Genomic DNA, 21931 nt, shown 5'->3' on the forward strand with positions numbered 1-21931 from the left:
TGTCTCAATTAAACATGTCCCGCCCATAGGGGGCACAGACACTTTTATCAGCATCAGTGAAAGTTGTATGGCACACTGTCGTTGATGAAGTGGGTCACCAACAGTCATCGTTGCAAATGGTGGCACAAGATAGTCCACCTTAGGTAAAATGATGACTTACAAAACTTCTGTACTAGCTGATGTTCTAAGGTAATCAGTTATGTCAGATATTTTGAGTGCTATTAACTTATCAGTGTTTACAATGCACTAAAATGTTAAGTATTGCACACTCAAAGTAGATGATTTAGGTTAAGTCCTGCAAACTTAAATTAACATTTGAATCTCAGTTGTGAGAACTTAAAATAATTGATTTTAAACTAGTAGTGAATACTTAAATAGTTCAAGTAGAACAAGTACTGCACACTACTAACAAACACGTTTTTTAACTCACAAAAGTCAAGTGTAGTTTACTTGTTATTTTTGAGGCAACGACTTTCCATAATTTTTTTAAGTAAGCTCAACTAATTTTTTCTTACAGTGCTTATGCAGTGGAATACTTCTAATTAGCTTTAACTAATATCCATATACATACAGTCCTCACATACAGACTTAGACAGACATATAGACTCCCATCTGTGCATCAGAAAGCAGCCAGCAGCATCACCATCAGGTTAATTATGTCCTGAGGATGTGAGATATTAAATTACAACACCTCTCCTTGTCTAAATCAATTATCAGAGACCCCGGATATAAGTCTGCAAAGACAATCACTTAACTCAAATTTGCATTAAAGGTCATGTTTTAATCAAGGTGCGTTTAAATCCGTGACATTTAGTTAAAGTTATGAAATAATGAATTGCTTTCTATCCGGAGCCTTCACCAGGACCTTTATGGAGCTACACCATCTGATGTACATGTCTGAAGTTTGTGTTTAAGACTGAAATTATGCAGAGGAGATTCCAGCTGAAAGGAAATCTTATCATTTAATGAGAATTAGTTTGTATTTTCACAAAGAGCAGCCTCATTTTATTTCAGAAATAATAAGCGATGATACGCCGCTGTATTGTGTTTCTGGAATGAGAAATGGAAATTAATATCCGTTCATGTATGAACCTTTGACTACGGACAAAAGACAAACTTTAGCTGAAAGATTTTTAACTCATTGGGAGCTGAGGCCCACAGTGTTTCAGATACAGCTTTTCTCCTACAGCACTCCGGGTATTACGCCTTGTTTATAAAGTGCTGTGTTTTCACATTGTGCTTAATTGCCATTTTCTCCCGTTTGCGGTTTTACATAGTGATCAATGCCCAGTCTTCTGCTGAGCCAGGAGAAACGGAGAGTTTGTTGGCTGAGGTCAAAATATAGGTCATGTGTGGGCACTCAGGTGTAAAGTTACCTGCTTTCTATGTAATCAAATCAGAGCGTTGACTGAGATGGAGCAGCAGGATGAAGATTAACTGGAACAGAGAAAAGGGGAGAAGAGCTGACTTGCTTAAAAAATACTTTAATGATTTTTTTATTGTGGTGGGGACAAAGAATTCAGAGAAGAAGTCAGATTTTGATACTCAGGGGTCATTAGTGGTGTTATAATCTCTTAATTTGAAAACCTAGAAATATTTTTATATATGCAAGCATCAAATCTGGATATCCTAAAAACAATAAAAATATTACCTTTACTCTAAGGCCGAAGCACATGCACTCATCTAAAAACAGATGGCAGATATAATGAGTTAAATCCATATTACCCTAAATCATTCTAACTTTGTGTCTCACATTCCTTCCTCATAGTTTCTAATAACACAAATGTCATTGTATTCATTAAACTGATCTTAACAGAGATTTAAGAGGACGCTCCTTTCATGGCCGAAATGCAAATTTCAGAGCAGAATAAATCAAACCCCTCACATTCTGAAAAGGATCATACTCTTCAGTTTCGTCATGTTTCATTACACACAAAATAGACAAGAAATGAAAAAATGTAAAACTGCTCAAGTGAGACAAAGAAAGTCAGTGAAGCTTCCACATACATGTCACAGCAGAGGAACAGGACAAAGGCAAATTTGAAATTCAAAGTACAGGCGTGAAGGATTCTGGCACCAAATCACAGGAATAAAGTCCCACTACAGAGTTTAATATAAAAATTAATATAAAAGAGACAAAGCAACAGAACCAAAAGTAGATTTTTACACTAAATCTATGAATCTAAAATAAAACAACAATATTTTGCATTTTTGAGATACTGCAGAGATGCGTGTCAAGTTAGCCGATAGTTGCTCTGATTTAAAAGCATACCTTAGCTAGGTGATGCCTGTCACAACAAAAGAAAAAGAATCCCAAAGCATCTGCACAGTTTCTGTTTCTCTCCATTTTCTGGGTGGGTAGCTGCATCAGCACAAGGTTAACCTACAGTTGTAGGTCAGCTAGCTGATTTAACCTGCAAGATGACAGAGAGGGCAAAAAAGACAGGGTGGGCTTCTGGCTGCAGACCAAACATCTATGACGTCTCACAGACTGTTCATCTGAGACTCTCTCTCATTTAGGAGGGAAAAATACACGAAAACTTTTAAAATCAAATTGGTTTAAAGTTCCAATAGTAGGGTGAAGGTAGTGGTTAGGATACCAAATGTTAAAAGTTAATAACTTGACCTGTGAAATCTGATTACAAATCTTTTAATAAAGCTGAGTAAATAGTCTGCTTACAGGCAAAAACCTTGTCCTCCATGAAAACACTAACTTGGCAAACATCGCTTACATAGCTCCGTTAGCTGTGTAAGCTACATAGATAACAAAGCTAAGTAGCTAACAAAGTTAGATAGCTGATGTAGCTAAAGCTAATCTCACAAAGCAGCAATAAAATGTACTCTATGTAGCTAAGTAAGCTTAAGCTACATTTGCTTAACATCAAATTGCTTAAGCTAACTTAGCTAGATAATTTTGCAAAGAAGCCAATGTCTATATATAGCTAATGTTGTTACTTAGCTAATATTGCCACTTAGCTAATGTCGCTACATTGCTACTTTAGCTACGTAGCCGAAGTTTAGCTCACAAAACATCTATGTAAGATAGGTAGGTACGTTATCTGCATAGCTACATGAGCTTTAGCTTCATTTGCTAAAGTGCATGTTGCTAAAGCTAACTTAGGTACATTGTTTATGGATTAGCATTAACAACACAGCAATCATAGCTATGTCAGCTTTAGCTAAAGTTAACGAAGCTTATTCAAAATCTGGTCTTTATATGTTTAAATCCTATATGAGACCTCTACTCTTTTTCTCTGTTTTATTTATAAAAAGGCTTTTTAGTCTGTAATGTTTGCAACTCATTTCTTTATGAATTAAGTTGAATTTAAAAAAAAAAATCTAAAACATTGTGATTCTGAAAGAGATGGCATCTCAGATCAACTATCTGTGAGAGTGGCCGTTGGAGATGAGTAGTTTGCGGTCTTGAAAAATGATGGGAATAAAAACATCATAATTTGGATAACAGCAGGGCTTTTTGGAGAAATTCAGGTGTACAATCAAAATTTTCAGCCAGTTCAGACATGAATTCTGAATCACATAACTCACTTGGAAGCCTGGTTAACTTTCAGTCCAATCGTGCATCATTTTATACGAGGGGACATGATAGCAGACCACAGCCTGACCAGCTGCTCCTGCCTGAGTGGATGGACTTCTGACATATTTGATCATTTGGTCATACAACTGCAAACCCTCCCACGGTGAGATCAGAGCCTTTAACAGCAGGAATGTCATTTTGATGATTTATAATAAGCAGGAAATATCGCACACACTAGGATAAAGGGCATGTGCCAGTATGAGGGTAGAGACAGTTGTTTGTGTTGAAATGAACAGATCTATTTTCATGAAAGAAGCTACATTTTAATGGTGAGAATTTTTGTTACATAAGTTAATTTACCATTACATATCTTTATTTATGATAGTGGGTTTATCACATGTATTGTATCCTTTTATACCGTCATGTCAAATATCACAGTGGTCACTCCTTTTCTTGCTGGCATCACTTGAGATGCGTTTCCCTTGTGTTTCACTGAAGAAGATAAACCTTCACCAAAGACGTCCCTATCAGCCTGCAGCTCTTTCCGCTATCTGTCACTGTCAGGAGCATTTTTGTTTTAACAATACGAAGCCTGTTTCATTTATGTCTGATCTGCTCTTACAGCACTGAGTGAATATTGCTGTGTAGAGGCTGGTTTAATATATTGTCTTCTTGAAAATAATGCTATAGATAAATGAAAAAGGGGACTATTGTTCTTCTAATGTTTTAATATATTAAAATGCTGTTTCCATGTGGATGAAACGCCGGCCGATACAACAAAAAACGTTTGCGTATACTCCTGATTTTGTCTCTGTGTGGACGCAGCCTTGTTTGGCATTAATCAAATTCGGTTACAGCCATTCTGCTGTGATACCAAAAAGATGGCTGACAGATGTAATGAATATGTGTTTTTATTAGTCGTTGGATTACAAAATTCCAGTTTGTGTGCAATCCTTGTAAGCAGTTAAATACATGAATGCAAAGTTACAACCCAAATTGTTTCTGATTAATCTCGACCAATCACATCCGAGAAGGTTTTAGTTGGGTTAGGATTAGGCAAACCGTCTGCATGCACTGTGTGTGGAGCAAATTAGAGGGGTAGTATTGTCAAAAATACAGAGAACCAGGCCTGCAATTGCTTGCATTGCATCCTCATTTCAAATCTGTGCACCCTCACTAGCTCATACACAGCGTGGCATGCTGCTCTGCCTCTCTGTCTTTCCTGCTCTTCAGCCTTAAACATCAACTGACAACCACACTGTCAACTTCTACCCTCCTCTTTCTCTGCTCTGCTCATTAAGGCTCAGTCCCATTGTTCAGTTTTACCCTCTTTTTTGAGTCTAACCTTCCCCCTTTAAACAAAGTTAGTTAGTAGTGATGAAATCATCCTCTATGAAAAAGGATGCAAAAAGGAGAGAAAGAAAAAATTCTGCTGGTAAATTGCTCTAATTAATTCACAGATTGAGATGGGATGTCTCAAAACTGAAGCTTTGTCATGTCTTTATTCTAATAAATTTATGTAGTTGATTATCAACATCATGAACACATGAAGATGACTGAATCTGATCCGAAAATCTAGAAAGAAACATGTCAAAAACGCATGTAATGTCATTAAAGCTTTCAAAAGAGTAGTTTAACTATTTGAACCAACAAAGACACTTTTAAATGTCAATTTTGCTGTGTATTTTACTTTATTATAGAGGTGTTATTTTACCATTTAACTCTTCAGTAGATAGTAAACTTTTAATTAAATAGTTTTTACTTGCACTTGAGTAGATTTATACACCAGTACTTTTACTTATTTTTTTTACCAGGGTAACTGTACTTGTACTTAAGTACAATAGTTGTGTACTTTTTCCACCTCTGCTTTCTAACAAGGGCTGAACATTATGAGGAAATATTCGAATTGCGTTTTTCAACTGCAACTGCAATTAAACATGCGTTTATTTTTAGGTTCCTCATCTTGGGTTTTGTTCAACAAACACAAGCAATCAATCATTCTATATAATAACCAGCACAATATTAGATCAGTTAAACTGGGATGCAAACTGCAAAATGCAGTTTGCAAAATAATGCAAAAATAATAAAAGAAAAAGTCAGGAATGTGGGAAAAGAAAGTGATTTGATTTTTAATTTCATATTTTCAATTTTGCATGTTACAGTTACAACCTAAATCTATGATTTTGACTTTTATTTCATATTTTAACTAATTGCTTCAAACTTTATCCCAGGTTTTGACCATTCCAACTCCTAACTTTGACTTTTAATCTCATATTTTCACCTTTTAGACTCACAATTTAAAATTTTAACTGATCTTTTAACCTTTGAAACTCATGATTTTGTGTTTTATCTCATAATTCGACCTCATGACTCATGATTTACTAGGGATGAAAGTTTGGGAAAAGTATCTAATTGTGATTTTGGCTCATATAGCCAATTTGATCTAAATTGCTATACTGAAATGGATAATAGTTGTTTTATGTAATTCTTGTTTGTTTAAGGAAATCATACACATGAACTACAAAAAAAAGGATTTTTGTAGACTATTCTGAATAAAAGACACTTGAATGTATGCATAATGTGTAAAGAGATGCATCAAACTGGTATTTTGACACATGCCAGGTTAATAAAATACTGAACTGTCTGTGATTTGAGAATTGCATCAGGCCATTTTGCAATTTAAATCTAATTTGCGATTAACTGCCCAGCCCTATTTTTAATGATAGATTCCACAAAACATGCCATGCTCAAGGAAAACTGACAAAATCGTTCCATCCCTATTTCTACAGGTAGTTTCTATCAAGTTTCCATCCATCTGCACTTTCTTTAGTCCATTAGGGAGCAACAAATGTATATTTTGGATAAATGGAGATCCTCCACATATGTAATGTTGAAATGAAGGGGCGAGCAGAGTGTGACAAGACTCTTTGAGATACAGGGAAGAGGTGCAGTTGTCTTTTTCTGTGTGCATGTGTGTACAAGCATGCATATGTATGCTGACAGGACAATGACGACAATAAAAGAGGGGAAATAAGATGTCAACCCCCATCACTACTCCCCTGTCAACTCCACCATCTATAATATATTTGCTGATGTCTCTTAAAGCAAAGTCCAATTAAGCATATCATGTGCTGATGTTAAGCTGTGAAAGATGGCGGGCATCCCTATAGAAGAACATTTATTATAGTTATATGGATATTTGAATGAGTGCTGGCTACGTCTGAAGCCAAAGAAAACTGGTTGTCAAGCACAAAGGCGATATTGTCATCAGATGACAGCTGATGGGTTTTCAGGAGGGTCATACAATCTAACGGGTGAGCATTGAAATAATTCTTATACCTGAGCACATATAAAAAATACTTAGTATAACCTACTATTCTATATAGATCCTATAGAAATAGGAATGTTTAAAAAGATTCAAACCAAGCTTTAGTGGTATAAATATCCTACAGCTGTTCTCTTGTGTGTTTTCTGTAGTCGTAAATGGGTCAAAGTCTATCCCTTTGTGTTTCCATGAAGGTGACAGCCTGGGCTATACAGCTCAATGTTAAAATGGACTGGTGAGGATGGATATTTTCTGTGGTGGCCTTTGCCCTCATAAAGAATTTATTTCCCCACTGGGATCAATGATGGATAATTAATCTCATTCTTTCACGAGGAACCTTCTGATAACCCGGGGCAGGAGCAAGACGTGTGACATGTAGTTCCTTCAAAAAATAAAAAATGTAAAGAAAATGATCACTCATTCCCTTTTTTTTTTTTTTTTTTTTTTACAATATTTGACAGGATATCTTTGAGTTCAGTGTTCCTTCCTCACATCAAAGATCTAGATCATTCCAGCCAGCCAGGGAGGAAGAAAGAGTCCCACTGATCCCAGTATGCACACCAGTACAAACATCCAGAGGAATATCCTGTCAATGACCATGGCCACATACTTCCAGTCCTCCTTTACCTGCAGAGAGGAGACACAGCAGAGAAGGACATTGTAAATTTCACACCACACCACCACCTTTCTTTTTACCAGCTGTCAGTTTTCACCCCTGATTGATTTCTTTCGAATGGCTGATTTTTTTCATTATGAGGCAGCTATCTCTAAATGTCACTCAATCCTGGCTTGTCTCTCTTATAAAAAATTCAAGGTCAAATTACAGGGGTCCCATTGTCTCCAGAAAATGCCGTTTTCTGACTGGAGATAGAAAGTGCATTGTGCTATAGACAATCGTGCTGTCAGCTAACGTAAAACTTTCACCACTGATTTTAAATTCATTGTACACACTTTTGATTTCCCCAGACGTTCAACAAAGGCAGCCTTCATTTTCTTTTGTTGAGTGACTCAGGGATTAACCAGTGAATCACTACTGAGTACTTCAACTATTTTACAGGTCTCAAAATAAAAAAATCATTTTTACTGACATTTGAAGAAATAAACATGAGTCATGTAACTTCAGGCTTTCAAAAATTAAAGGCCAGACATATGGCAACTGACAATGGTTTTTGCTAGTCCTAAACAAAGATTTTAAGTGCCTGCTTACCCCTTGAACCTAGGGTTGAGTATTGTTTGGGTTTTTTCCGATACCAGTACTAGAGCAGTACTTTTTATATGGTGTCTAAACGCTGCCTGAATCAATACTTTTGAAAAGAAAAATCCTGTGCTGAAAGTCAGCAGAATAGAAGCTGTCTATTGTACATAATTTGCAGAAATATCTTTCTAAGATTGCCAGTGGAAAATTGGATATTAACCTTTAGAGCTCACCATCTAGTCTCGTCTGGACTTTTTGTCTTGAAAAGCTTGTAAAACATCAACCCTGTGGTACACAGTCAAGCTCTACACATGCTTCCTTTCGGGTTAACCTGGGCTTTAAGAATATATCTACAACAGTAATGTCACTTGAAATCTTAAAAAGTTATAGGACTCTAAAGAATTAAGAAAAAAACAAATCTGAATTTGAAACTCAAAGATCTCTTGTGGACAAAACAGTGAAAAAAATAAACATTCTGTGACTAACAATTTTCGAAATATCTACAAATATAGAAAAAGTCAATGCGCTTTTTTTTGCAGTAGATTTAATTGTGGCATTCTTCAAAGCAGAAGAGACACAACAGCCCCTCCCACAATGCATTGCGGGTAAACAATATGGCGATGCCCATGTCAGAAAGCTGAAGTGAATGATCGAAAATTGATTTAAAATGGATTAAAAGACACTTCTTTTTGGATCTAATGACGTGGATTTAGTCTTTAAAGACCCCAAAAAGTCACAGAAGTTCTGAGCTCACTAGAACCGTGTCCTTTAGGGCTACAGAGACATTGAGGGGCTCAAACGAACAAAAAAAAAAGGTCAGCTTTCACAAGAAAAAAAAGAGCGTCTATGACTTATGGTCCAAAAGTTAACATTTTTAAAAACTTGTCACTTCTTGTTGTATATAACAACGCCGTCCTCAGAGGTCAGGTTAGTCAAGCTCCAGGCTCACTAGAAAATGTTCTGCAGGAGCTACAAATGCATGGAGAACATTTTTAGAAAGGCACGGCTGAGCGCTTCAATAGAAAAAAACAAGTTAGTGCCTACAACTTACTGTTCAAATGTTACCAAGCAATTTACTGGAGCTCTAAGGGTTAAAGGACACAAAAGTCCGCAACGTATTTCATGCCTTTCATTGGGTTGCAGGGTATGAAAATGAAGAACTGATATCTGTGTTGTTTTTCGGTCTGGTAGGTATCGAGTGTGTTGGTGCTGGTAACATATCAGCACCAGTTTGAGTACTGGTGCTGGTAATGGCAACATGGAGCAGTGGTGTAAGTGTGTACATTGGTTGTTGGCCTGATGGATGTCTGTTTTGCTGACTGTAAAAGTCCATTACAGGGATAATAAAGACAATACTGAACCTTTAAACTTCTACACAGAACATCTGTATCAAATTACATATGACAAACTAAATTTCCAGTCTTTCTTAAATGACAAGTTCAGGACTCTGATCAAGTCAAACTCACTGAAAAATCTGCGTCCTCTGCCCTGAGATGATCGGCGATGTACTGAACTCCCTCTATGGCCCGTTGCATAGCTGGAGATATAGTTGTTGTGACCACAGTGTCCTGTTGGGTACTTGCGTCTTTAGTGGTCTCTGCTGTGAGAGTTTCTGTTAGGTGATCTGAAGGGGCTTGTTTCTTTACCTGTCCCATAACCCTGAGGACCCCAGACCCTTCATCGTGTAGACAACAGTACTGAAAGCTACGGGAACGGCATCGATGTCCTGGTCTTTGTGGGAGATCATTCTTCTGGTGGTCACACATTTGCTCTACGCTGTGAGAGCGGCCATTCGGGGCGAGTGAGTTGGGTTCGTCCCTGGAAATGCTGCGAATTGGACCCATAGGTAAAGTCGGGGGTAAGGATAGTTGGGAAGAAGAGGAGGCCGCGGAAGTCCCACGGAGGGAAAGTTTCTCTGAGAGAACTGAGTACTGACCGGATGTGGTCTGACAGAAAATGTTGGCCTTCATTGAATGATTATCCTCGTTGCAGTCCTCAGCTGGGGATGACGCCGGAGAAGGCGAGCAGACAAGAATGCTCGGACTATCAGATGGACTCTTAGGGAGCGTAGTCTCCACCTGGCTTATCTGTCTCAACCCCGTCTCTAACCCTGACCAAAAGGCCTGTGAGTTACCCGTTGCTGATATGGTGGGGGGTCGATGCATCATCTCGATAAGCTTCTTGCAGTGCTGCTTGGCCGTGCCTGGCGGACGCTTCATGAATAAAACTCGAGGTACCATGTCCAAGAACACTCTCCTCACCCAGTGAGGCATGCCGTGGGTTTGTGGAGATCTGTGATGGACGTTCAACACAAAGACGGTGATTATGATGGAGAGTGTGACAAAGACCATGGTGAACAGCAGGTATTCACCAATCAGAGGAATCACCAATGACGTGGACGGTATAATCTCTGTGATCAGCAGGAGGAACACGGTTAAGGAAAGTAAGACAGAGATACACAAGGTGATCTTCTCCCCACATTGTGACGGTAAATAAAACACCAGCACTGTCAGGCAGGAGATCAGGAGACAGGGGATTATGAGGTTGATGGTGTAGAACAACGGGAGCCTCCGGATGATGAAGTAGTACGTGATGTCTGAATAGATCTCCGTGCAGCACTCGTACTTTTTTGTATTGTACTTCCCCACTGCATTGACAATGACCCACTCCCCGCTCTCCCAGTAGTCCATCTGGTCCACGTTGCTGGCCATCGTGATCAGATCGATCTTGGCGCGGTCATAAGTCCATGAGCCAAACTTCATCTTGCAGCTTTGCTGGTCAAAGGGGAAAAAGGTGACGTCTATGCTGCATGAGGACTTGTAAATGGCTGGTGGCATCCACTTTATCCGACCATCGTAGAAGAGATGCGCCTTTGTAAGGTGAGTGACTGCAAAGTCGCCATCAGCACTGTACAGACAGGAAGAAAACAAGAAAGACAAAGTGTTAGAATTTTACCTAAATGTGCTCGATGTTTGCAACAAGTAATTCTACAACATCCTTAAGCTCAGGGATTCTGAACTGGTCAAATCTGGGTACCCACCACAACCTCCTCCATGAGAAATCTCAACACAAAATCCTGAAAATTTTCAACCACTCAAATTTGTTTGGTAAAAAAAGCCATAGTTTGTTCCTTAGATGATACAAAACTGGGATATACAAAGACAAACAGACTAAAAAGAGCAAATAACAGAGGGACATTCATGCTTGCAAACATTTAATTTTACTCAGTTTTCTGGTATCACAAGTAAATGTTGGTTGTTTTCTAGAGCTCTCAAGAAATCATTATCACATGAAAACCATCCCTGCTATTTGAAGAGAGAGAGATGAATAAGTCCTGATCTCAAGAAACCAATCAAAATTTACTCATAATCATGGGAAAATGAGTAAAATAAAATTGACACTCCCCTCCAAAAGTATAGGAACATTAAGGCCACTTTATTTTTGCTGTGGACTGAAATTATTTGGGTTTGACCTCAGAAGATAAATATGAGATGAGAGATCAACATTTAAGCTTTGATTACTAGTATTTACATCTGGATCTAATACAAAACTTAGAAGATAGCATTATTTGTAACAGAACACCAAATTTCTAGGTGAGCACAAGTATCGGACAAGATAGACTTAGAATGGATTAATATGGTTAAGACTTAATATTTAGTTGCAAATCCTTTATTTAAATATTGGCATCACCAAACTTTTGCATTCTTCTTTTGTAATGCATTTCCAGGCTTTCACCACAACCTCTTTCAGTTGTTTTCTTTCACTTGCCCCTTTACAGAGCAGACTTCCTTGTTTTGCAGCCTGGAGGTGAGCAGTCCTTTGGCACGCCGATGTGACGTCAGTGCAAACCTCTATTGTTGAGTGTGTAGCTCCACCTTTTTGGGACAGATAGGTAAGATTGGTACCCTATGGAAGGGTGCCAAAAAAGTGGAATGGGACAGTACGGGTCAATTTCTTGTGACCCTTTCCAGCTTTTGCTATGTGGAAATGCAAAAAAATGTGTGCTGTGCCAAACTGAACTGAACCGAACTGCTAGGTGGAAACGACCTATAAATGACACAATGTTTCTGTCGTCATTTCCATCTTCTCACAGCTTCACAGTCACGTGTTTTTCACCTCTAACTATAAACGCAGTCTGCACAGGCAAAACCCAATCTGAAACTGAGTGTAGACATTCAGTGCCATTTATTGTTTGAATAATCAGTGTAATAGGACACACCTGGGCAGCAAAACACACCTGTCAGTCGTGTTTCAATACTTTTGCCCACATGAAAAATGGGTTCAAACAAAAGGTGCTGTCTTCTAAGTTGTGTATCAGATGCAGATGTAAATACCTGGAAATAAAAGCTGAAATGTTGATCTATTGTCTCATGTTTGTCTGTTGATGTCAAACCCAAATGTTTTCAGTCTACAGCGAAAATAAAGGAATTGGCCTCATTGTTCCAACACTATTGGAGGGGAGTGAATATCTATGTGGGGCTTCCATACATCACACACTGATTTCGTGTGTGTTTTGAGTGACTTTTCATCTTTCTTATTTCCTGTGTTCCTGCATTAAAATTTATTTTTTATCATATTCAAGTGAAATCCCTCCCATCCAGGTCAGTGATCTAATCTCACTGAAGACTGTCATGGCGGCAGCTGTCTTTTCCTCCTCTCTTTCATTGGCCGTCTCTCTAATCTGATTAATCTTTGCTGTAATCCTCTCTTGTCTGTCCAGCTCTTCTCTTCCACACCTGAGCTCCACTCACTTCTCGCTGATTTAACTCTTCATCAGACTCTGTCATCTGTCAACCTTGTTGCAATTAGCTTGGGTACACATGGAGATTAGCTATCAGTCAGTGTGTGTGAGGATGGACGTGTTGACTTCACCCTGGAACTGTTTTTAAAATCAGTCCACTTTTCTTTCACATTAGACTCACCAGAAATTAAATCAGAATAACATATGTTATACTTGGATGGTGCCAAATTTTCCAGATTTAACAGACATATGAAGATAAGTCAGTCTGTTACCAAAACATGAATTTATTATGAAGAAACCACAATAAACATAAAAATATCTAAGGTAGCTTCAGTTATCAGACTGCTGGAGATATTTAAGGTATGAAATTCAACAGAATATCAGTGACCTCTAAACTTAAAAAAGCAGGTTCATAACTCTGAGTAATGCCTCTTAAACAGAATTGTGTGCTTCTCCTTATAAAGAAGGTTCTGTGTTTATTCATCAAAGTTTTTATAACTGTTGTGAATTTGGATCTGCAAAAACACCTAAAAGACCCTCCAGTATACAAGCCAGACCAGCAGTTGTTAGTGTGACTTTCTTATGAACTATTGTTTGCATACATGCTAATAGGTGATTCTATGATTAGGCTAAGGTAGACAACTGCCTGAGGCCTCGTGCTCCAAAGGGCCACAAGATATAGTCATCAAAGATGTCCAGGAACTACGCGGGAACTGACATTACTTTCACTGATTCACATGCATGTTTTGAATGTAAATAAGGGGCCAAGAGTAAAAAAATGCATTGATGTTAATTTTGATTATTCAAAAAGCATCACTGGGGAGGGCCCATGGCATCAACACCAAGGTCCAAGCCCCTCAAAAAGCCCCAGATGTCTTTGTATCAAGCAAATTGTAGTTAGGTAGATCCCTGTAGACATACTGATACAATAGAGTGGTGCAGGAATGAGTCCTAAAGCGCGGAAGTGAGCATTTTAGCACTTCTGGGTGTCAAGGACTACAGCGTTTGGCAGACTATACGCCATCATCCGAAGCATGGCAACTACGCCTGCCGTTCACTTGTATCCGCAGGTGATGACGTTAAATTCAGCTGACCGTGTTGTAGTTCAGTATAGCATGACGTTAGCTTTTTACTTTAGTCAGAATAAAAAAACAGATATGATGCTTATATTATCAACTTATGAATATTATCTTTATGAACAGAATTTGCAAGTTTCATAAACGTTTATTGGACACACAGCTTATTTTCAGCAATAATCCAAAAACCCATTGAAAATCCCATAGGCTCAATGCTGAGGGAAACCATGCTACGCAAACTTCCAGGTTTGCCTACAAAATTACATCACAATTGCACCACTCTAGGAATAGGGAAATATTATGTGGAAAAATGGCATGCAATAATTAAAAATGTGTGGTTCGTAGCAGAAGCCCATATATTTTGTTAATGGTTAATATGTTCTTTATTATTTATCCAGTTACACCTACTGTAGAGGCATATTTGAATATTAAGATGTGGGGAATGTAAATCACATCACTCTCCTTCTAATAAATAAACAGTGATTGCCTGTAAGAGGTGATGAGCAAGTACCGTTTTGTATTTATTCACTTTCTAAGATTAATGGCAAAGAGCCTCATACTGTATATGACATTGTTGGGCTCTTAAGATACAAAAAACTGACCCTATTGGCAGAGCAGTGAGGTGTAAACATGAAGACATGGCTAATACATGAATGCTCGTGTGGACGTACGATGAGGTGAAGTTGCTGCTCCAAGTAGTGGGCAACACAAACTGAACTTACTGACTGGCAGCATAATGTACATGCATGAAGTCTCTGTTTTCGCAGGGAATCATGTACTAAGGATCATTTATGCTCCCTTAAGTACGAAAATTGATCAGTGAATTTTAAATGCTACAACCATCATTGCCAACATAATCACAGGTGTCTCTTATGTTCAGGCGGAGGTTAAAAAAATTAATCTACTTAAGGTCACTGTCTCACACGCACCTCCAGTACTCTTACATGCTGCTCTGTTGATCCCCTGCTCAGCTGCTCTGTCAAGGTGAGATAAAGTCATTTATATGTTTGTAGTTTCTAACAACAGTGGAGTTGCAAGATTGACTAGAAAAGGAGTAACCCTTTGAAGCCAATGCAGAAGTGCAAGAAAATTGCAATACGGCAAGTGTCCACTTGAGAATGGCTGCAGAACCTGGAAGTCACATAAACAACACATGCTAAAAAGCCATTTCTAAAATTAGAAATACACTTGTTTACAGCCTGGTTCAAAAAAACAAAACGTGTCTCACATTGTACCACAATCATTTCAACTTAAGTTGAGCTCAGTGGAAGCCGCCACAGATTGGCTTCAAAAGCTGTTCGAGTCTGTCTATTGTATTCAAACTGCTGACTTTACATTGGATTTGTCCACTTCTTTATACTGTCTACAATTCTGCCATGCACTTCACAGGTGGATCATGGCCAGGTGGAGTATGTGGAAATTGGAGGTCAGAATGGCATTTATTCACTTGTTAGGTGTAAAGTATTTCCTGCGTAAAGAAAGTAAACACTCAAATGTGCTACATTTATACCTAATACATTTTATCCATACATTCAAGAAAAGCATCTATTTTCTATTTATTTAGAATAATCTGAAGTAGCAACTCCTATTCCTTTGAATGCACTACATATTTTACTTCAGACACCTCATTTAACACTTCATCTTCATTTCAATCAAGACTATGAGAGATGAAGTAAATTCAAAAACACTATAATCAGTCAGCCAACTCTGTAAGAGACCTTGAAAACCCCTGTGACTGAAATCTTCATTATAAATGAAGTAATCACGCCACTCCTCATCTTATTAGATCCCTGAAATAAATGATAGAGCCTCTGGTATCTCATCACAGAGAGGTAGAAAGTGATGTTTATATAATTAAATGTGAATTAGACACTTGTTTTTCACTAAATCAGCCATGTCTGAGTCGGTTTTTATTGATTTCCCTCATTTAGTCAAATAAATAGACTGTATAAAAAAGGCACTTTGACGGGATGCATTTTATCTCAGAGCCTTTGAAACATCCAATTAAATTTCTTCTTCTAATTTTCAGTCTAATGTATTACACTGAACAAGGTTCAGCTTTGTCTGCAACCACATCCATTAAGGCTGACCTTGTTCCCATTTATTTTAGCTAAATTACTTTATGACATTGGCACAGGACGAGATGTTTGGCACCGAAGCATCTTCATGTTTCCTCCAGTCATACCATCTGCTGACACTGAATCATCAAAATCTGAAATTTGCCTGCTTCTTTTGTCTTGAATGGAGACTTTTAAGATCCGAGAATCGATGTCCTGCAAGGAAACATAAAAGCTGCTCACACGGATGCTTACTTGTTGTAGAGTACAATGTCAGGCCTCCAAATGATCTCAGAGGGAATACGGATAGAGGTGACATTTTCATATTCCTCTGGGTTCCACCTGAGTTTGTAGTCGTTCCACTCCTGTAGGAGAACATTAATCATGTTAATATACCTCAGCTCTACTCTGAGCTGCATCTACAGCATGTATTTTACATATCATTAGCACATACTTGCTTGACCCAGACGTTCGTGGTCATCATCTGGTTCTTTTCATCCTATTTTCACAAAAACGGATAAAGTTATTGTTACATTCAAGATCTCTCAAAATAGGACTGTCAGCATTAATTACAATGAGATTAAGGTCAGGTTGTATTGTTTTAACTGCACTAATTGCATGCTATTTCGTCCCCTCCATTGTAAAGCTACCATTGCAGGTCAGCAGTACTACTCACTATAGCATTCTACTGCTCTCACAGTGATAGAAAAAATGTACACCACAGCACCCCCCCCAGCCCTCAAAACACACACAAGAAACTCGATGGAAAAGTAAAAGTATTCTAAACATTGCAGTTAAAAAATGTCACCTTTTCTTTTGGCCTTTTTAAATACAACAAAAATAAATATATTTAATTACTTTTCCATCTGTAGCAAGTTCTTTATTTATCCATGGCTCTAATGTTATTACTTTCAATCTACCACAAGTTCCTTAATTTATTTGATCATACCAGCATTTTTAAGTTAAACTGAACATAAAGGATGGTGGAAAAGCTTGATTATAGCTGTTTGATCTTAAAATAACCAAAGAGGCCTAACCCACCCTGCCCTATGCTATTTTAATCCTTGTGTCTCACCTGGACTTTTTGTCTTAAAAATCTTGTAAAACATCAACCCTGTGGTGGACAGTCAAGCTCTAAACATCCTTTTCTTCGGGACATCCTGGACTTTAAGAATATGTTTGCTGCAGTAATGTCACTTGAATTTAAAAAAGTTATGTGACTATAAAGACAAAGGAACAAACTCAACTGAAATTCAAACTTAAAGATTTAAATGTATTGCAAACAGCAAAAAAATAATGACTAAGCGATTTTTTTGCCCAAACTTTTTATCCTATCTCTTTGGGACCAAGAAATGAAAAAAATAATTTGAGACAAGAAGTCTTCAAAGTATTAACATTTTTACCTAAAAGTCCTTGTCCTTTTTGGAATTTGAGTCATTAATCAAAGCAGTTCCTGTCTGCAGAAACTCTGAGGGACACGTCACAGCCTCTCTGTGTCTCTTTCTCTCCATTATGAGTCATTCAGGCTCTCCTCTTGTTTCAAGTGTTTGCACAAGTATTTAGTAAAGCATGTCGTGACGACAGAAAAGCCTGCCATTGGTTGTTACATCCCAGTCACAATTAACCTTGCAAAGCAGATGAATACGCCCGTTTCCTCATCCCTCACTGGTGAATCCATCTTGCAAAGCTCGTCTGAACAGTTTGGGCCTGGTTAGAAAGTGACAGGACCAATCAGCGTCAAGGGGCTGCACTTTCAGGCGTGGCAGAGTCATGACGTAAGCAAGCAGCGACAAGAAGCCGGTGCAATTATGGCGGAATAGATTAGCGTTGATGCTTTTTTCAACACAAGTTTTATCAGAACTTGATTGCATTTCTTCATCAAAAGAAGAACAAAGAACAGCAGTGAGTTGTTTTCTTTTCAAAAATGACAAAAGTCGTGCACTGACATGTCTACAGTTGCCATGGTTTGCGTTATTTAGCTCTCTATTGAGTTAACTTGTGGGTAGCGGTGCACATCGGTTTGGGGCTACAACGTCACGTGTTTTTTTGCTCTGATTGGCCTGTAAAGATGTGTCAGACAGAACGTTCCTCCAATCAACCTCCAAGTTTTTTTTTTCTCAAAGGCTCTGCCCTTCCCCAAACACTGTCTATGGGAGGTTTACCTGATGGATGTGTGAAACAAATCCATCTGGAGTGTCAGTGAGTCATTTTGTACATGCCCTCCTGAATATTCCTTGATGTATAACACTGAACAAAACTATGAACACTACGAAACGTGGCACTCCAAGCACAAAAACTGTCAAATTAGAAGGAAACACTTTAAAAAGCCTTTAATATGATGTCTAAATGGTTTAAAAGGCCAAAATAGTGCAATAATGGAGGTTTTGATCAAGATGTCCAAACAGGTGTGGCCACTTTACAGGCATGAACCCTGATGAATCTCCATGGTCCAAACATGGCAGACTTTAAAAGACTTTAAAAGACTTTAAAAATATATATCTCCTTCCTTATTTTGACAGTTTTCATGCTTGGAGTGCCAGGTTTCTTCCCTTTTGAGTGAGCATCATTATATTCCTTTGTTAACCAAGAGAACATTTTTTACTTTCTACTACTTTGACAGCACTGAGCAGCCAGTAACCCCCCTTTTTCTCTAGTGTTTAACTCTGTATCTGACTGAAAAGGCTCTTTGACGCTGTCTCCTAGCTCTAAGTCATGGTTTTAGACCACAGTGCAGCGGTGCAGAGCCCATTTAAATAATACCTAATTAAATATGTCTGAAAGTTAAGATCATTCAATACATCTCTTTCATTCATTTGGTTCCCAAATTGGTTTGTACTGTTCTGAAGGCAAAATAATTTAATTTCATTAAAACATGATTAATGCAGCTGTGAAAATTTCAGCAACTGATTGCTGTATGAAATATTTTGACAGTCATAGTTTAGACAATTCAGTTTAAATAAATTGAACAAAATCTGCTGCCTGCACTTCTGAATCAATAAAAGACTAAATCAACACAAAGCCTCTATTTATAAAGACGTATTAGTTGTGTAACACGCCAGAAGGATAAGCTAGGCAGTGCTTCATGCAAACATCCTCACTGTACTTTCTACTGTTGCATTTCTGCCAGCGCTGCCAGGCTGCTTTCTCCCGCTCTTTCCCAGAAACATCTGAGACGCAGCCGTCAGGGAAAACGGGAGAAGACAACTTCACCCCGAGCTGACTCTCACTGTACTCGGCATGTGGAGGAAGCACTGTCACCTAATTGTGTATCCTGTCCCCTGGAGAATCATCCCCACAGCCGTGGAGGCTGCACATATTTTATCTTAGAGCCGGCCCGAACTTTTCATGGCTCCAGATGGCTCAGTTACAGGGCAGTTTTACCTTTAGTCGACAGAAAGCTGCAGCATTATGCGGGGGAAATAAGCAGTGTTTAAATCTTTGTAGTGAAAGTAGACCACAGGGACAGGAGAGAATGAAGATGGATTTCTGGAGGGAGTTAGCGGCGTCTTGTTTGCTCTTTAGAGGACAGTTTTGAATATTTACTGTCGCTGTTAGCACACTTGACAAGTCATTTAATTTAATTTGGGAAAAACACTTCAATCTCTTCTGTTGTGGTTTCATTTCCGCTGATAAGTGAGCTGCATATTGAAAATTGTCTCTCATGCCTAGTCAGGGACTACAATCATAATGAACACCAAAGGCAGAGAAAGTTCCTGGAAATGCATAGTTTACACAGTTTAATACCAACTTTTACAGGACAAATAAACTGAAAGATAAGTTTACCTGCTGTTTATGCTCTGCAGAAGAAAGCTCAGGTATCAGACCTGCTAGCTGTCACTACTGCACGTCGGAGGTTTGCTTTGCAAATGTGCAAGCTCATGTTTTAGCTGCCCCAGCAGAAACATGTGGTCACAGTGGTTTTGTGACATGGTTCAAGTTTGATATGAGAACTGACTGAAGTGTGAAGCCTGATAAGGCATGCTAAAAGACTCAAACAGGCAGTGACAGCTGGATCATTTGAAATCCATATAAAAGAAAAGTATTTTACTACAGTTGAACAAATTTACCTGGCATGGAGGTGATCAGTATCTCAATTTTCATCAGTTCTGCAGACCTACTAGCGTCATCTAGTCAGATGAAGGGAAACAAGAGTCTTGAGGAGTCTTGTACTGAGCTAAGAGGCTAGCTGAGCCCCTTTAAAATAATAAAAAAAAAAAAAAAAGAATCTTAATTTTATCTCAAACCTGCTTTAGATTGAGATGGTGATGTGTTATCAACAGAATAACCCTTGTGAGGTAAAGACAGAGTTAAGAAGTGCTATTAAGGAACAAGCCTGAGCTACAAAACAGCTCTTTTATGTAGCCACTTAGCAAGCTAGCTTCCATTTGAGTGCCAGTTTCCTTTCCTCCATCTTTCATTGTTATTTCATCTACATTTAAAAAACAAACTGGAACCAAATGAAGAGCCGTTTAGAAGCCAAACAACCAGCTCTGCTGAGGACTTTAAAGGAGACAGATGTCCCGTCACAGCGAGTGAGGCTGGATTGACATCAGCTGGTAAGATAAGAGTTTATTGAGCAAAACTATGGCAGAACTGGACTAAAGCAAACTGGACTGCTTTGTGGAAACGGCCATACACCAGGCTTTAGATGGAGCCATTTTCATTTCCTGCCTAGTTTTCAAACTATTTAAACTTTTTTTTTTCCAGAGTATTCTGCTACTTTCAGGACACAAAGTATCTTAAGAATTAAGAATGTTTTCATGTTTCCACTTTGAATGCTATAATTAGTGTTGTTATTATTATTATTATTATTATTATTATTATTATTATCACTACTATGATTATTTCATATCTTAAAGTGAGTTTAAAAACAATTCAAATTGTATCATTATCAACTTTAAAGTTGTTATACATCTTTCTCTTCACCACCATTATTGTTGCTAATGCTAGTATTACAGTGATCGTCGGTTGATCTTTTAACATCATTCTTACTTCTGTTTTCATTACTAGAACAGTTTCATTGATCAATACTACTTACCTTGTATAATTATTAATAATAAATTAATGCTAGTCTTTATTAAGACTAGCATTACCAATAAATTAATGCTAGTTTTTATTATGATAGGGTGTAGTTCTTATTATAATATAAATGATTAATTCTGGTCTATTACAATACGCCACCTGCTTTCTTTGTAAAGATATCTTCAGTTATGGATTGGCCCTACACAACAAAGACTGACTGACTGATTGATATGTATTTCAACACTGATGGAATATGTTTGTAACCTATTTCTTGATGACTCTGAGGAAGGTAACCTTGCAAAGCAGATGGATACGCCTATTTCCTTGTTTCTCACTGGTGAATCCATTTTGCAAAGCTCCCATCTGAACCAGTTGGGCCCGGTTGGAAAGTGGCAGAACCAATCAGTGACGAGGGGCAGTACTTTCAGGCACCGCACAGTCATGACGTTAACAAGCAGCAGCAAGAGCTGGTGCAGTTATGGAGGAAGAGATTAGCGTGGATGCTGCTAAAGCGCCAGTTTTATCAGAACTTGATGAAATTTCTTTGTTAAAAGAAGAACAAAGAACAGCAGTGAGTTGTTTTCTTTTCAAAAACAACAAAAGTTGCGTACTTACATATCCACAGTCGTCATGTTTCGCGTTATTCCTCAGTAGCTGTGCACGCACAGCTCGATAGCGGCGATGTTTTGTTGCTCTGATTGACCCGTAGAGATGTGACAGCTAGAACATTCACCCAATCACCCTCCGAGTTTTTTAAAATCCCCTGCCTTTTCTCAAACGGTTCCTATTGAAGCTTTCCCAGATGGATGTGTGGAACACATCCATCTGGCGTGTCAGGTTATAAGGAATGGATACGCCTGTTTCCGTGTTTCTCACTGGTGAGCCCATCTTGCAAAGCTCCCTTCTGAATTGTTTGGGTCTGGTTGGAAAGTGACAGGAACAATCAGCAACGAGGGGCAGTACTTTCAGGTGCAGCAGGG

At 38.4% G+C, this 21931-nt stretch overlaps 1 protein-coding gene across 1 annotated transcript in view; it reads right to left on the bottom strand.

Annotated features, from left to right (window-relative positions):
* Window positions 1-7361: 7361 nt before the first annotated feature.
* LOC121517533 (neuronal acetylcholine receptor subunit alpha-4-like) overlaps window positions 7362-21931 on the bottom strand; it is a 98447-nt gene continuing 83877 nt past the window's right edge. The window contains exons 3-6 of the mRNA XM_041799368.1: window positions 16384-16428; window positions 16185-16294; window positions 9522-10962; window positions 7362-7487 (exon numbers count right to left, since the gene is read on the bottom strand). Coding sequence (XP_041655302.1) covers window positions 7362-7487; window positions 9522-10962; window positions 16185-16294; window positions 16384-16413 — 1707 coding nt within the window. The 5' untranslated portion in view covers window positions 16414-16428. The remainder of the gene's footprint in view (window positions 7488-9521; window positions 10963-16184; window positions 16295-16383; window positions 16429-21931) is intronic.

Source organism: Cheilinus undulatus, linkage group 11 (assembly GCF_018320785.1).
Source record: "Cheilinus undulatus linkage group 11, ASM1832078v1, whole genome shotgun sequence".
NCBI classification, from domain to species: domain Eukaryota; kingdom Metazoa; phylum Chordata; class Actinopteri; order Labriformes; family Labridae; genus Cheilinus; species Cheilinus undulatus.